The sequence below is a fragment of the Neolamprologus multifasciatus genome, chromosome 15, assembly GCF_963576455.1.
Source record: "Neolamprologus multifasciatus chromosome 15, fNeoMul1.2, whole genome shotgun sequence".
Taxonomy (NCBI): Eukaryota; Metazoa; Chordata; class Actinopteri; order Cichliformes; family Cichlidae; genus Neolamprologus; species Neolamprologus multifasciatus.
Genome location: NC_140453.1, coordinates 11,925,148 through 11,941,364, shown reverse-complemented (window position 1 = coordinate 11,941,364; position 16,217 = coordinate 11,925,148). Strand labels below are relative to the sequence as shown.

General features: G+C 37.9%; 1 protein-coding gene across 3 annotated transcripts; it reads right to left on the bottom strand.

Moving 5' to 3' along the window:
• Positions 1–224: 224 nt before the first annotated feature.
• LOC146501674 (hydroperoxide isomerase ALOXE3) lies at positions 225–11,485 on the bottom strand. Of its 3 annotated transcripts, XR_014869561.1 has the most exons (16): positions 10,073–10,228; positions 9,706–9,860; positions 7,408–7,612; positions 7,189–7,270; positions 6,952–7,074; positions 6,724–6,827; positions 6,323–6,495; positions 6,106–6,249; positions 5,730–5,933; positions 5,499–5,585; positions 5,230–5,396; positions 4,862–4,983; positions 4,667–4,767; positions 2,051–2,221; positions 1,707–1,949; positions 226–1,646 (listed from the first exon to the last, which is right to left on the bottom strand). XR_014869561.1 is itself a non-coding variant. In XM_085133823.1 (15 exons), exons 2-15 carry the CDS (start codon positions 9,850–9,852, stop codon positions 1,770–1,772), a joined length of 2,010 nt encoding a protein of 669 aa, XP_084989949.1. In that variant the 5' UTR covers positions 9,853–9,860; positions 11,358–11,485; the 3' UTR covers positions 225–1,769. The 3 variants fall into 3 exon arrangements, 2 of the variants coding, with proteins under 2 accessions (XP_084989949.1, XP_084989948.1); XM_085133823.1 differs by lacking the exon at positions 10,073–10,228 and adding an exon at positions 11,358–11,485 and having other exon boundaries at positions 225–1,949; XM_085133822.1 differs by having other exon boundaries at positions 226–1,949.
• Between the last annotated feature and the right edge of the window lie 4,732 nt (positions 11,486–16,217).

Below are 16,217 nucleotides of genomic sequence, written 5' to 3'. Positions count from 1 at the left end.
TATATGTATATGTATATATATATATATATATGTATATATATATAAGAAGGGGGCTCTGTTTATGTATGTCAAGTACACATATGGACAGTCATTCCTACAATTCCTAAAACAATATTAAACAAATGTATAATACAGTGTACAATAGATGAGCTCCTTCAACAGTGACTTATTCGACAAGAGTCCAGATGATTAAACTTGAAAGTGTTGTCAAAGTTTAAATGTAAGTTTGGTATTGGAACATCTGTTTCGCATTACTGGAAAACAGTACTGGTCAGGCAAGATGTTTGTTTCGGGTGTGTTTTTCTTCTCTTCCAAGATATCCACCAGGAAAATAACCTGATTCGTGATAAAAGTCAGATAATGATTAATATCTTAAAAAGCTACAGGCTTTAAAGTCACAGTCCTTATTTACACAGAATAACATTTACATATAAAAGTTTATTTTCCAAGATTTATTTTGAGAATCACTGTCTTAATGTTCGGCTGAAATTGTCCACTCCCCTTTCTGTTCCACATAAAGTGATGTACTGTATATGTGGTCTAGTGACAACAGCTCACATGCGTAATGCGTGCGAGCTGTTGTCACCTTTAGCTTTTATTTACCCATGATTGCATTGTGGAAACTACAGAAAAAGAAATCAGAGATGCAAAACGATTTTTAATGCTTGAATTTGCTGAGCCTCATTAGTATTTCTTTATTGGTATTTAATGTCACAGCAAGATGAAAATTAAAACATACAGCTTTACACAAAGAGTGATTGTTCCCACCGTTCTGTCATGAATAAATGTTTTTTTTTTATTTTTTGGATAATCTGTTTCCCAGCATTTTTACATTGTCTGATCCCTTTAAATCAACTCTGAACCACATAAAAAAAAAGAAAGTGAAAAAACGTATATTGTACATTGCTTAACATATTTGTTAGGCCACCTGTCATGAAAACACAAGAAATATTTTAGAAATTTGTCAAAAAGTTGTTTAAAATTAAGAATTATATTGTTATTAGTGAAATAAAGTGAGTTCACATTTTTTATACCCAAATTTTAGCCAACACATTGGACTTGAACCATGCATAAATATATTTTTCTGTTCAGGAATACAAGTAAATAATAAAATTTGGTATCTTAATTAAAAAATAATGAGCTTTACTATTTCTTCTTCTTATTTTCTAAAACAGTAAATTTGAAAATTAATGGATAACAATACTTACAATGTAGCTCATGCATACTGCTGCACTAACCATTACAAAAATGTAAAAATGATTTTGGTAATTACCAGTGCTTTTTATTTTAGACAACTGTGCTATAAACCTTACATTGGCTCACAGTCTAAATCTTCAGCATTGTAAAAGAAGAACTAACCTTTACATATCCTTGGTAACATTAGCTATGCGCACACTATGTGTCAATCATGTGCCTCCTACAACCAAAAAAAAGGAGTGATAGTCTCAGATATGCATGTTACTTTCATTCGTATAGGAACAAACTATTTTAAATGTATGTATATTCTTTAAACAGCATGAAATTATGACAAATTAAAAACCATTTATCATTTTATTGTAAAAAAAAAAAAAAAAAAAGTCCCCCAATGTCCCCAAACTAATCTCTTAATCTATGTAATACATAGTAGATACAAAAGATGAACATGCCTATTTATCATGATACAACTAACATAAAACCTGAGAAGCTAACCCCTAACCCCCCGTCACCTCACTTGGTACTATATGTACCAGAATTATAGACAAAGAAAGCAGGATACCGTGTATTGTTGACTAAATGGTTACACTGTTCTCTATTTCAGTCGGGTTCAGATATGTGTAGGGTACTTCAAGCCGAGAATTTCTTGCTGTAATTTCTTCACTGAGGTAGGACAGCTCTGCTTGAAACTCTTTAATCATTTGTTTCGGGGTAGGTTCATCGAATCGTTCTTCAGGGTACTGACCCAACAGAACCTGCAGAGGTAAAGTTAGTTAGTCAGACTAACAATATTTTATTTGTGATACTCTTTTTTAAAAAAAATAAATAAAGCATGAAAAGAAAAAAAGATACATACCACATCTGTATACTTTTGGGAAAGTACCCAAAGCATTCCTAAAAATTTTACTGTCTCCCCAATATTTGGGAGAGTCTCCAATAATGTCGTCATGCTTGACTGCCCCTTTGTGGTTGGAGCAGGTTTGTGAAGCAGGATTGAGCCACAGGGCACCCAGGAACTGTAGTCAAACTAGAATGAAACAGAAGTTTTTATAAATGACTATTTTTCAAACAAAGGACACAGCTATTGTATCTGTGTAAATAAGGGTAGATATCTGTTCTCATGTTAAACATTATCCACCAATATCTTCAGAGCTACAGCAAATTTTATTATTCTTCTATTATGTTTTTCTGATACATAAAGCAAAGGGAATTATAGTCAGAGAGAATAACAGATTTTACTAAATGTTTTATATAGTTATATAAATGATAAATGTGGTCCAAGATGTTGCGTGCCATAATGTGTGTTTTTTGATTTTTGTTTCACCTTATGATTAGGTGAAAGTTGAATATCTGGAAAATGTTGGTTTCAGAATGTCAGAATTTGACAACATTCACATGTTTGCATAAAATCTGATAACTCAGCTTATCCCAGCATGATGGGACAATGATCCAAAGAACTGGGTGCAGTAACTTGGAATGACTTGACTTTAGGGGTGGGCGATATAAACGATATACGATAGAAACGATATAAATTTGGCCAACGATAGAGATTTTGACTATACCGCTCTATCGCGATACCGCATGTTGATGATGTCATCAAGCTGCGCCTGTTTTGGTCGAAAGCGTAGCAGCGGCTACAATCAGTGTTGCCAACTTAGCGACTTTGTCGCTATATTTAGCGAGTTTTCAGACCCCCTAGCGACTTTTTTTCTAAATAAAGTCGCTAAAAAAAGACGTGAAAGCGCATATCGCTTTTACTCTCAACAAGCAGCAGGTGCTGTAACGCAGTCAGTTCTTCTTTTACTCTTATGCTGTTTTGTGGATCAGGTTTAAAACTACTTATAAACACACACACAAAGTAACTCCACCAGAGTGCCTATTTCGGGTCACTTTTGCCGGTCCAAGCCCGGATAAAGGAGCAGGGTTGGAATTGTGACATTACAAAAAACAATAATTGCTAAAAGAAACTTAATTTGTAGTTCTAAATAAATTCTAAATGCATTTAGGACGTTTTTTGCTCACTTTATGTCTCGTCCACGATGTTATTTCTCTCTCCAGCAGTGTAGGTTACAATTACATTAGCATGACCAATTATGCAAATTAGGTGATGACGTCATTTAGCGACTTCTAGCGACTTTTAGGACAACCAATAGCGATTTTCCTTACTGAGGAGTTGGCAACACTGGCTACAATCATTATCATCTGCAAATTATGCCTGGCGACAGTCATAGCAAAGAGATGAAGCACTTTTGAAATATGGGGAAAGACAAAAACTGTGCTTCCTCCACGTCTGTAACATTGATTCATTAATGTTGAATTCTCTCGCAGCTGTTCTATTCCCATGTTGTTGCAGTATATTGATAACTAACCTTGTATTGTGGATGAATAATCTCGCTTATTCTCCTGACTGAAGTTTGGCCCATGTATAGCATCCTGCTATGCGATTGCATTTGTCCCTAACCACCAGAATCCCTCACGTTAACTTTTATCTAGTGGAAAAAAAAGTTAGCGTTCATCCTCCAGCTTCACTGTGCTAATGTTATGCTAACATAGCTGTGTCGCTAGCAATCACGTAGCACAACATCATATACCAGGTAGTCCAACTTCAGTAGCCCTGCAAACGCCACTGCTGTTTAGTTTTCTGTCTTCGTTTATGCTGGGAGTGGTAGCAGAGCTGTACGTTTTAATTAGTTTCAAAAATCTCTCAGTCAGAACATGGCATGTCATGTTTAGGTGGAAAGTAGCGAGCTAACTTCCTGTTAACTTGTAACTCCGTTAAATTTAATAACTTCTATTTTCATGGATGTTAAACTTAATTGTTACACTTGGTAAAGCAGCAACGCTGATGATTTTATTAAAGATGAAAGAATTTAGACCGTCTTTAACTCTGTTCGTTTGACTTTGGGACCTGAAAGGGGATGGAGTTTTGGACCCTGATTACTCAGCGAAGCACCTTACTACAGCAGCCGTAATGCTCTGACAATCCATCAACCAGTGCGGCTTACCAAAGTTGTACTAAAACATTTTTTAACAGATTTCTGCACGCCAAAATTGGTTCGAGGTCAGTAAGCACAACCAGAATTCATACATAAGGCACACTCTCGGGCTTTGAGAAAATTAAAGGATTTTAAGTGTGCCTTAGTGTGGAAAATACGTTATACAGAAGAAAAGAATATATCGCGATATCCTTACTGCACGTGCTTCAAATTATACGATGATATGGATTTTAGGCCATATCGCCCAGCCCTACTTTACTTACTCAGCCAAATGCTCCTAAATTTCTTGTAAAATTATGAGGTGTTTCTCTGGATCTGCTGCAGTATGTATCCTTTACAAAAATGGAAACCAGGGAAACATGGAATAGAATAGAGACACTTCTCTGTGGCCAAAAGGCAGCTGAATCAATTCCTTATTGGAGATGCAAAGACTCACTGTACTTGATCAAACATAATTACATAGCGTGCTGTCATACCTGTCCATTATTGAGTGCAGCATGTTGAACTGACACTGTGAAGATCACCATGGTGATAAACTTGATCACCTCCCCAACAGTATTAAAGGACGTCGGAAACCCTGTTAACAGAACGCTCGCTGTCAATCACTATTTTTTTTTCATTATAACCTAGGCTTTATGTGACAAATATAATTAAGGGTATTTATTATTTACCAGAGAGTTTGTTTCCTAAGACGCCGTGTGTAAATATCTCATTGATCCATTCCTGCAGCTCGGTGTCCTTGCACACATCGCTGTCTGATGGATAATAGTGCTCCACTATAAACTTAACAAAGCTGGTAAAAATATGTAATATATGCATGTAAATACAATTTTATATTAAATTTGCATTGTAAAACCATATTAACACCAAGTTCCATCAATTAATCATTGTTGTAGTTGCAAAAATATAAATGCAATGTGTAGTGTACCAAACTAACAAAATCAGAATAATATTATCTAGTAATGAACATCTTGCAGCTGTATTGCAATGCTGTTGCTTAAAATCTGTAGTATTTCCATACAGTTAATTTAATCCTGACCTGTTGATGATGTTCCACAGTTTGAGGCCATCATCTCTGTAGTAGAAATTGGGGATTGACTGCAGTCCTCGTGCAGCGATGTTCTCTGGCAGGCAGAGGGAGCTGTACGTCATTCTGGATAGACCCCGTCTCATGAGCTCTTTTATCCCCTCATATCCAAGTGAACTCTATTGGTAATTAAATAGTTGTAGTTTGGTAGGTTTCTGGAATTTATAGTTATGGAAATATAAAATACAACTATGAGAGCGTTGGGATGTACATATGCATACAATGGCAAAAGGCCCATCAGGTCCCAAAAGAATGTTGCGACCCCTGCTGTTTATGTGCAGAGTGTAACGGAAGTGTGGGATCAGAAGCTGTGCAGACAGAGGATAAAATACCAAATACAAGTTAGAATACAAATCAAAGTGAAGTTCTGTTAACAGAAAATTTTTTAATGTTGAAATAGGTTTTTCTATAGTATATATTACCACACCTGTTAATTTGTGGTGTCATTTTACCTTGTAGACAGGATGAATCTCAGGGAAGCAGCGGAAAGTAGCAATAGCAAAGACCTCTGCCAGAAAGTGAGTGCTCATGAGGTGATAGACTGCTTGATGTTCCAGTAGATCTGCACTTTTAATAAACAGCTTGGCTAGCAGCCAGTCTGCCTCAGAGTCACTGGGCAGAAAGATGGGGTTCTGCTTAGAAGGCTTTTGATGCAGCTGGATTTATAAGAAAATAAAGATAATAAATATATTGAAAAAATACAAACAAAAAGAGAGAAAAACTACAACTTAAATGCATAATGATACCAGTGGCTCCACACGCACGTCATCACTGCGCAACACAAAATAACTCATAATATGAATGCCATCTGTTCTCTCAGTAAAATACCTGTATTGCAATTGGCATCAGTTTGTTCTCTGGGTTCATGTAGAACAAACACAAGCCAGCTGTCATATGCAGAGGGTGACCATCATGTATCCTGGTGGGTATTCCATCCACGATCTTCTGGTCACAGATGAAGATATTTCCTTTCTGAGCAAACAGAGAAAAGAAGCTCAGAAGTTAACTGGAGACAGCAAATTTTAAAACTACATTTCATTCATACCCCCATTTCCTGCTTCAAGGAGGTCCCATCTCTCAGGAATGGCTTCACCATCTCCTCTGTGACGGGAAAGTTTGAGGGAAGTTCTGAGCACCTCTTGATCACATTTGGGTTTGTAGCATTCAGAAACTGGAATCCAAAAAAGTCATCATCCTTCCAGTGTTGCATGACATACTCTGAAACATATTGGCAAAAAAATATTGTTTCCTATCTTGTCAGTAATCATTGAGCTTTTACAAATGAGCCTGCTCATAATCACTGCTAACAAAGAAAAACAAGATTCAGACTGTCCTTTATAATACGGCCCTATAAAACAGTCTAATTTCTTCAGGTTTAGCTGCTGACAGTTATTGACGCCGTCAGCCGTTGATGTAGATTTATTTCACCAAGATGGTGTTTTCTACCTGATATTGTAGTCTTTTTGAACCAAAAGGTCTTCTTCATATCATCTGTGTTTTTCCATTGTTTAGTAGATCCAGCGAGCCCCTTGAACATCAGTTCAGCACCACTAAGTGAGGAGGAGTAAAAAATTTTTTTAAACAAGATACATGACCAGTAATTCACAATTCAAAAAAATATTTTGCCCTTTTTTTGGAGCTACTATTAAGATACAGATTGAATTCCTAACTTACATCATCCTTTTGGTATAAAGCAGCTCATCTAAATTGGCTGCAGATAAACGTAGTTCAGCTGGAAACTCAGACTCATTTTTAAAATGGCTGTGGTGTGGTAGCTTTTCATCTGTGATCTTCCATCTAAAAACAACAACAAAAAAAGGAAAATGTAAAGTCATGTGTATAGCTCAATGTTTAATGTTAAAAGACACAAAAGAAAGAGTACTAGCAGTATAAATATGCATGTAAACTTACTGGTACAATTTCTTTTTATCTAGTAGCTCATTTCTTCTGTGGTCAATCAGCAGAGGATGATCATCCTCAAAAACCTTCATAGCTGTGAGGTATAAAAACGGTTTCAAAAAAAAAAAAAGAAAAAAAAGTCAAAAGCAAAATACAACAATGTTTGAAAAACATTCAATGATATTAGCATCATTAACTTATGATGAATTGCCATTTAATTTTTTAGAAGACCTCGCCCTCCTCTGAGCTCCACCAGCTCTCCCCTGGAGATCCATCTGTAACAGGGGAAGAGAACGACATCTCCCTCTGGAGTGGTCACCACTATTCTGGAGCAGTACCACTCATCTTCTGAGATTAGAAAAAATGGATCTTTCTCAGCCTTGACAAGAAGAAGCTTTCCCAGTGACATACTGGTTTTTATGGTGTACGCTCCTGTCTGGAAGTCAGAATATAAAACAAACGTTAAAAAGCAAACTCATTGCATTATTCAACTTTATCATACATGCATGTTGAAAGCAAGCTAGAGACTCCTGCAATAGTGCAGTCACTCAAGTTAAAGCTTTCAAGTGCTAGGGGGAAAAAAAAGACAGAATTTAGTTGACTTCAATATACATTCACAGGACACTATATTAGGTACACCTTTTCTGCTGCTCATTAATGCACAAATATGATCAAATGGCAACAACTAGATTCATTTTGGGATATAGACATGGTAAACCCTGCTGAAATTCAAACTGAGCATCAAAAGCCTGGGTGAATATTGAAGTTGTCTTGATTTCTGCTGCAAGGGTCACAATTTGGCATAATGAAAGCATAATACAACATGAAAGCATGGACATGTTGAAAGCATGGACCAGGCTGCTGGTGGTGTAATGGTGCAGGAATAATTTTCTTGGCACCTTCTAGGCCTCTTAGCACCACTTGAGCATCATTCAAATGATCTAAAACATGCTCGAACACGTTCTTGAACATTACAATGAGCTGTACTCAAATTGCCTCCACCGTTACCAGACATCAGTGTAACAGAGCTCCTTTGGCATGTTTTGGAACAGAAGATGCACATCATGGATGCACAGCTGGAATATCTGGTGCAACTGCAAGATGGCTCAAATTCTCGGAGGAATTTTTCTCTATTAAGGCAGTTCTGAAGGAAAATAGTGTTCCCTCCCCAATACTAGCAAGGTGTACCAAACCACTGGCTGGGGAGTATTTGTCATTGTTATAGTCCATAAACAATTCAATCCAGTAGTTTTTATTATATTTATTAAAAATAATATTTTTTGCACCATTTCAATCAATCAATCAAGGCTTTATTCGCCATGTGCAGGTTGCCCTGCGGTGAAATAGGACCCCCCCCCCAACCTTACACAAACAACACAGACATCACATGGGGATACAGGTCAGAGATCGGTAGCTACAGAAAAAAAAAAAAAAAAAAAAAAAAAAAAAAAAACAAAAAAAAACAAACAACAACACTGAAATATACACTACAATGGGAAAGTACAAGAGGAAAAAAAGAGACCTCTACTCATGCTGGGCTCCTGGGAGGACAGCATGAGAACAGGAAAAAAAAAAAATTCTTCTGCAGAAAAAAAGCACATAAATGTCCACAGCACAACATTATGGAACACGTGACAAGCCACAGGGTCTGATGGGGGGTGAAGAGTAATCCAAAGCAAACACAGCAGCCATCCTGCCCACCGCTACCATTCCAGCACGGGCTCAGACCCGCCGTGTTCCCAAGAGGGAACAAGCATCGAAGGATAATTTACAACATTATGAATGAAATGGGCTCTATTTGGAAGCAGCCGGCCCCCTCTCCTTTCAACGGGTTTTGTGTGAGACTTTAAATCATCAAACTGTAAATTATAAATTTTTAAATTGTTATTGATCCCTTTACCCCGAATCCTAAAGCGTACATTTATTTTCTTACTGTTCTTATATTTATTGTTTGTTTACTTGTACTGCCATAACTGGAGCCTCGTCGACTCGTCTTTCTATATACTGGACTGTATGTAGCGGAGATGACAATAAAGTTTACTTTGACTTCAGCAGCGAGCAGGCGCACCGAGGGCTCTCGCGCTCACTTTTCGTGTATAGAATTTCCAAAAAAAAAAAAAAAAAAAAAAAAAAAAAAAAAAATCGGTGCAAATTATAAGTCTGTATCATAATGTCTGGTGTTTTCGTGTTTGTTGTTTTGTTTTTATTTTGTTTTATTTTGCGAGTTATTAGATGCTGCTCCAGCCAGCCAGAGAATCCCCCGCCGCCCCGCCCTCTCCTCCCTGTTCCGCAAGCAGCAGGAGCACCTCGCAAACGGAGGGCGCCCTTACTCCCAGCAAATGGATGATAGAAAACCGATCGGTGCCTGGGGCGCACTGACAGAGGCGATATTATGTCATCGGTTGCTGGTAGGTTCTCTCCCTAGTCCCTAATAGTGACTCAAAACATGGCTGGACTTTGCCTCTGGAAGAAGGAACAAGCCCCCCCCCCCCCCATTTTATAAACATTGTTACTCTGAATATATCTTACCTTGCCGGATTTAAAGTCGATGCCCAAGTTGTCCAACTTAGTTCGGTCACTCTGCCCTTCTGTTCCAAACAGGGTGATGTATATATTGTCCATTGTGCCTGCGTGTTTCATGTCACCAGTTGTCACCTCTAGCTTGTACACCGCCATGGTTATGTCTTTGAAAAAGTGTAGGAGAAGAAAATAAATCTCAAAAATATGATAGCAAACAACAGAAATACGTTAACTTTTGTAAACTTAAAAATATTCATCAAAGGAAATTCTTGTTTAAGCCCAGCTTCACTGCATCTTGTCCCGGGTACATTATTAAACCTAAAATGCAATGATAATCAGCTATCATAGCAAGCACAAGCGCAGTAAGTACACAAACCTTTGCTTTGGAGCCGTTCTTACTCTCCTCTTAGAGGCTGCACTAATCGTCGGCTTTATTTGTGGTTTCAAGTAAAGTGGGAGTTTTTCCCTTTTAAAAATTAACTTAACAGGTATGCCTGGTTAATCAGGTTTGCTTGAGAGCAGCCCCTTAGATGGATGTGTAGTCTATACTTGGAAAAAAACTCAGACATTTTTCCAGATAACTATTGTTTTCCTGTTGGCTAGTAGATCAATTTAATATCAAATAAACAGCATTAATATAAATATAAACTGTCTAGTGTCAGTTGAGATAGGTTCCAGCCAATGTGCAACCCCGAATTGGATAAGAAATGGAAATTTAGGTTTATGAGAAAGTTTTGATTTTTAAGGTGATTTTTCAGTCATAGTTAGAAAGTGTTGGTTATGTGCTGTAACCCCTTTTTTGCGTAACCCTCTTAGAGCTACACTGGCTTATCCCCTTGTATAAGTCTGTCAAAATAAAGTCATGTATATGTGGTCCTTTACCCTTACCTATTGTAACCTGCATGCTCAGCTAACTCAACTCAACCTCAAAACTCAAGTGGAAAGATGCATGAAGTTATGCAGATTTACAGTGAGCAGCTGCATTAAGTCTTTCTTGTTTGTGGTCTGAATACTTGCTTTGTGTCTGTCCCATACTGACTTTAAAGATTACTTCTTCACAGTTAAGAATGGCTCAACACCAGCACCAACACCAACTCTTTCTCTCTCTGGAAAAGATCAGTTTGAACTGTAGCAATATTTATTATTATTAGTCCTTTATTTATTAATTTATTAATGAGATTAAAAATCTCATTTTCAAGAGAGACCTGGCATCATGGCAAAAAAGTCAAAATACACATACCACATAAGTATATAACATTTAAATCAAATGCAATATCCCATACCAACATGTGTACAATATACAATAACAGATCAAATTAAGAGTACATTAAAAACAATCACACTGAGTAAAAGAGTTATCCTCTCGTTCCTTTAAGACAGACTTAATCTCTCCCAAGGTAACCAATTCTAAAAATTTCAGATCCTTTTGCAGATTATTCCAGGAAGCAGGGGCAGCGTATTTAAAAGGCTTTTACCCCAATTCTGTTTTGATTTTTGGGACAATCAATTGTATGATATTATGAGAACGAAGGCTGTATTTGTCATGGTCCTGGGTCGTTGACCCAGTGTTTTGAGTTTATTGTTATTATTTTCCAGTTTGTGCTGTTTTGTATTTGTTCTTATGGTTTGAGTTGTGTGTTTAGTGTTTCTATCATCCTTACCTGTGTCCTTCCTCTGTGTTCTGTTCGTGTCCCCGAGTTGGTGTTGTGAAACAGTCTGTGAGTTTCCTGTTTTACTTTGTAGGTTTGTGTCTCGTTATGCCCATTAGTTCCAGCTGTGTCCCCTCCTGTGTGCCATTTCCTGATTACCTGGTGTGTGTATTTATACTGCTTTGTGCTTTGTGTCCTCTGTTTCTCGCTTTGTGTCCTCTGTTTGTGTTAGTTTCACCAGTTTATGTTTAGTTCTGCCCTCACCTTGGATTTTTCACCTTAAATAAATCTCCACCTGCATCTCCATTGCCATCTGCATCTTGGGTCCTCTTTTATTCCACCACACGACTGCTGCCCAGCCGTGACAGTATTGGTTGTGGTTTTTACACATATAAACACATAAATAAGATGGAACCAGCCCAAGGAGAGATTTATAGATAAAGATCAACCAATGGGAGAGTCTGCAAAGATGGACATTTAGCAGCAGCATACAAAGAACAATGATGTACACGATTTCCATAGCCAGTAATAAAACGTAAAGCACAATGGTACACAGTATCCAACCCCTTTAGGTAGTGGGCAGGTGCATTCATAAAAAGCAGGTCACCAGAATCCAATAAAGGTAAAAAAAAAAAACCTGCATGAATCAAGTGTTTTCTCACTTGGAGGGAGAAACAGGATTGATTTCTAAAAAAGTAACCTAGTTTTAGTTTTAACTTCAACACAAGCCTTTGAATGTGAGTTTTAAATGACAAATTCTGATCTATAATGATCCCTAGATACTTGTAAGATGTGACCATTTCAATTTCAGTTCCTTGAATTGTTTTAATCTTAGGAGACAAAGCTAACAACTCTTTGCCATTTGAGAATAACATGAACTTGGATTTCTCTGGATTTAACACCAACTTAAGTTGAGTTAAATGGGACTGAACTACATCAAAGGCAGACTGCAGAAATTGCAGGGTTTGTGCTACTGAAGGGGATGAACAATAAATAATTGTATCATCTGCATAAAGATGGAATGCTGCATTTGACAAATTATCACAAAGGTTGTTTATGTAAAAAGAAAATAGCAATGGCCCTAATATGGAGCCCTGCGGAACTCCTTTGGATACTGGGAGAAAATAGGAAGAAGACCCAGCAGCATGGACACACTGTTTTCTTGCTAACAAGTAATTTGAAAACCAACTTACAGCATTTACAGATAGACCAATATTGTTTAGTCTATTTAATAAAATAGCATGGTCAACTGTATCAAAAGCCTTTGACAAGTCAAGAAAAAGAACAGCACAGTATTATTTGCAGTCCATTGATTCAACGATGTCATTAACCACTTTAATAGCAGCAGTTATTGTGCTGTAATAGTAATAGTATGTGATTTTATGTATACAAAATAAAGTTTGGAGCATTTACATCTTACCAAAGGAGTTTGTTTTCCAAGAAGCTATGCATGAATATCTTGTGGAGCCATTCCTGAAGCTCTGTGTCTTTTTTGCACACTGCCGTATTAATCCACTATATTCCTCATAAAGCTGGCAAAAACATGACAGTTTGACTTTCAATGAATCTGACATCATTGCAGCATTTTTAAATGAAGAATTAATCACCACAATTCCAACATTGTGCAAGACTGTTTATTAATAAATTAATTTGTAGACATTTATGTAATGCTTGAATGGATTTCCTGAGTGACATGGCCTCTAGTATTACTGTGAATTGCCAAAATGAAGACATCCTGCCCTTTGAGTGACAAAGTAGTTTATTACTCCTTTGATACTCTATTATAATTCTTCAGACTCAGGCTGTCCTAAAAACGCTCTGAAAAACCTTTAGCTGATCCAAAACACTGCACTGTAAGTACTCACTGAGACTCCCATATTAGCTTCTACTCATTGGCTTCCAGTTAAATCCAGAATTTATTTGTTTGCCAGAGTTTGCAAAAGAATAATGGCAGGCAGACCTTTTAGCTATTAGATCCCTCTCCTATGGAACCAGCTCTCACTTTGGGTTTGGATGTCTTTTAAGACCAAGCTTTCTTTTTTGATTAAACTTAATATATCAGTTATGCTTCTATGTGGTTGAGCACCTCCCATTTCTTTACTCCTCATGCATTTGTCACAAATTACCTTTTGTCTACTTTCTCTTGTAGCCCATCACCCTATACCACCCCACCCCATTTATGGTTCTCTTTATGATCCATTTATTTCTTTCCCTACCAAGTGACACCATATTATTGCCCTTTCTAAATTTAGTCTTTCATCAAGTTCATACTTCTCTACTTCTTCCTCACTACTTTACAATATAAAAGTGCCTAGAGACAACTGTTGTTGTTAACTATATAATGATTGAAGAAAAAGTTCAGACTGTGGCAGTTTTACATACTCTTAACTTAATTCTGACCTGTTGATGATGCTCCACAGCGTAGTAGAAGTTGGGGATCAACAAGTGAATATATACATATATATATATATATATATATATATATATATATATATATATATATATATATATATATATATATATATATACATACATATATACACATACACACACACACATATATATATATATATATATATGTGTGTATATATATATATATATATATATACACACACATATATATATATATATATATATATATGTATATATATATACATATATATATACAGCCACTCGCCTAGCTTGGGAGTCACCGCACCTAGTGCTCCGATTACCACGGGGACCACCGTTCACCCTCCACATCCTCTCGAGCTCTTCTCTGAGCCCTTGGTATTTCTCTAGCTTCTCGTGTTCCTTCTTCCTGATATTGCTGTCATTCGGAACCGCTACATCGATCACTACAGCCGTCTTCTTCTGTTTGTCTACCACTACTATGTCCGGTTGGTTAGCCACCACCATTTTGTCCGTCTGTATCTGGAAGTCCCACAGGATCTTAGCTCGGTCATTCTTCATCACCCTTGGGGGCATCTCCCATTTTGATCTCGGGACTTCCAGGTTATACTCGGTACATACTGTACACTATGCCGGCCACTTGGTTATGGCGATCCATGTATGCCTTGCCTGCTAGCATCTTGCACCCTGCTGTTATGTGCTGGATTGTCTCTGGGGCATCTTTACACAGCCTGCACCTGGGGTCTTGCCTGGTGTGATAGACCCCAGCCTCTATGGATCTTGTACTCAGAGTTTGTTATTGTGCTGCCATGATTAGTGCCTCTGTGCTGTCTTTCAGTCCAGCTTTGTCCAGCCACTGGTAGGATTTCTGGATATCAGCCACCTCCTCTATCTGCCAATGGTACATACCGTGCAGGGGCCTGTCCTTCCATGATGGTTCCTTGTCTCCCTCCTCTTTATTGGGTTTCTGCTGCCTGAGGTATTCACTGAGCACTCGGTCAGTTGGGGCCATCTTCCCAATGTATTCTTTGATGTTCATTGTCTCATCCTGGACTGTGGTGCTGACACTCACCAGTCCCCGGCCCCCTTCCTTCCGCTTAGCGTACAGCCTCAGGATGCTGGACTTGGGGTGAAACCCTCCATGCATGGTAAGGCGCTTTCTTGTCTTTATGTCAGTGGCTTCCATCTCCTCCTTGGTAGATCTTGATGGTGACTTGTGATATGGGCTTGGAGTTGGCCTCTAGTGTTGTACGCCACATCCCCATTGACTTCCTGATGAAGGCTCTTAGGGTCCCATTGATCTTGTACAATTCTAGGCATTCCAGTATCCAGCTGTGGGGCATTGAGTCATAGGCCTTCTTGTAAGTCACTGTTCTTCTTGCCTCTGGTATTCTTGCCAATTCCTTTCTGTGTCCCGCTCATGTATTGACCCATGTGCCTGTTCATCTTAGCCGATATGATACCTGACATGAGGTGATCAAGTTTATCACCATGGTGATCTTCACAGTGTCAGTTCAACATGCTGCACTCAATAATGGACAGGTATGACCTTTTGGCCACAGAGAAGTGTCTCTATTCTATTCCATGTTTCCCTGGTTTGCATTTTTGTAAAGGATACATACTGTAGCAGATCCAGAGAAACACCTCATAATTTTACAAGTAATTTAGGAGCATTTGGCTGAGTAAGTCAAGTCATTCCAAGTTACTGCACCCAGTTCTTTGGATCATTGTCCCATCGTGCTGGGATAAGCTGAGTTATCAGTTTATATGCAAACATGTGAATGTTGTCAAATTCTGACATTCTGAAACCAACTACATTTTTCAACTTTCACCTAATGCTATAAGGTGAAGAAAAACACACCCGAAACAAACATCTTGCCTGACTAGTACTGTTTTCCAGTAATGAGAAACAGATTTTATGTTCCAATACCAAACTTACATTTAAACTTTGACAACACTTTCAAGTTTAATCATCTGAACTTGTGTTAAATAAGTCACTGTTATCTATTGTACACTGCATCATACATTTGTTTAATATCATTTTAGGAATTGTAAGAATGGCTGTCACTATGTGTACTTTGATTTTTTTCCCCCCTTAAATTAACTTGACTGTCACTGCTTTTTTTGGTTGAAGGAGGCAGATGATAGACACATAGTGTGTGCATATCAAACGTCACAAAGGATAATGCCTATTACCCTAACACACACTTGTTAACTACTTATAGATATGTAAAGGTTAATCCTTCTTTTACAATGCTGAAGATTTAGACTATGAGCCAATGTAAAGTTTATAATAATAGCCACAGCTGCCCTGGGGCAGACTGACAGAAGCGAGGCTGCCATATTGCGCCATCGGCCCCTCTGGCCATCATCAGTAGGCAGTAGGTGAAGTGTCTTGCCCAAGGACACAACGACCGAGACTGTCCGAGCCAGGGCTCGAACCGGCAACAAGACGAACTGCCAAATCTTTGAGCCACGACC

What these genes read in the sequence shown, in the direction of transcription:
- LOC146501674 (XM_085133823.1), bottom strand. Translation starts at nt 9,852, where the DNA reads ATGGCGGTGTACAAGCTAGAGGTGACAACTGGTGACATGAAACACGCA. An exon ending in TGATGCCAATTGCAATACAG is followed by an intron (nt 5,934 to 6,105) that starts GTATTTTACTGA and finishes TTATAAATCCAG; the next exon opens with CTGCATCAAAAGCCTTCTAA. An exon ending in CTGCACTCAATAATGGACAG is followed by an intron (nt 2,222 to 4,666) that starts GTATGACAGCAC and finishes GTTTCATTCTAG; the next exon opens with TTTGACTACAGTTCCTGGGT.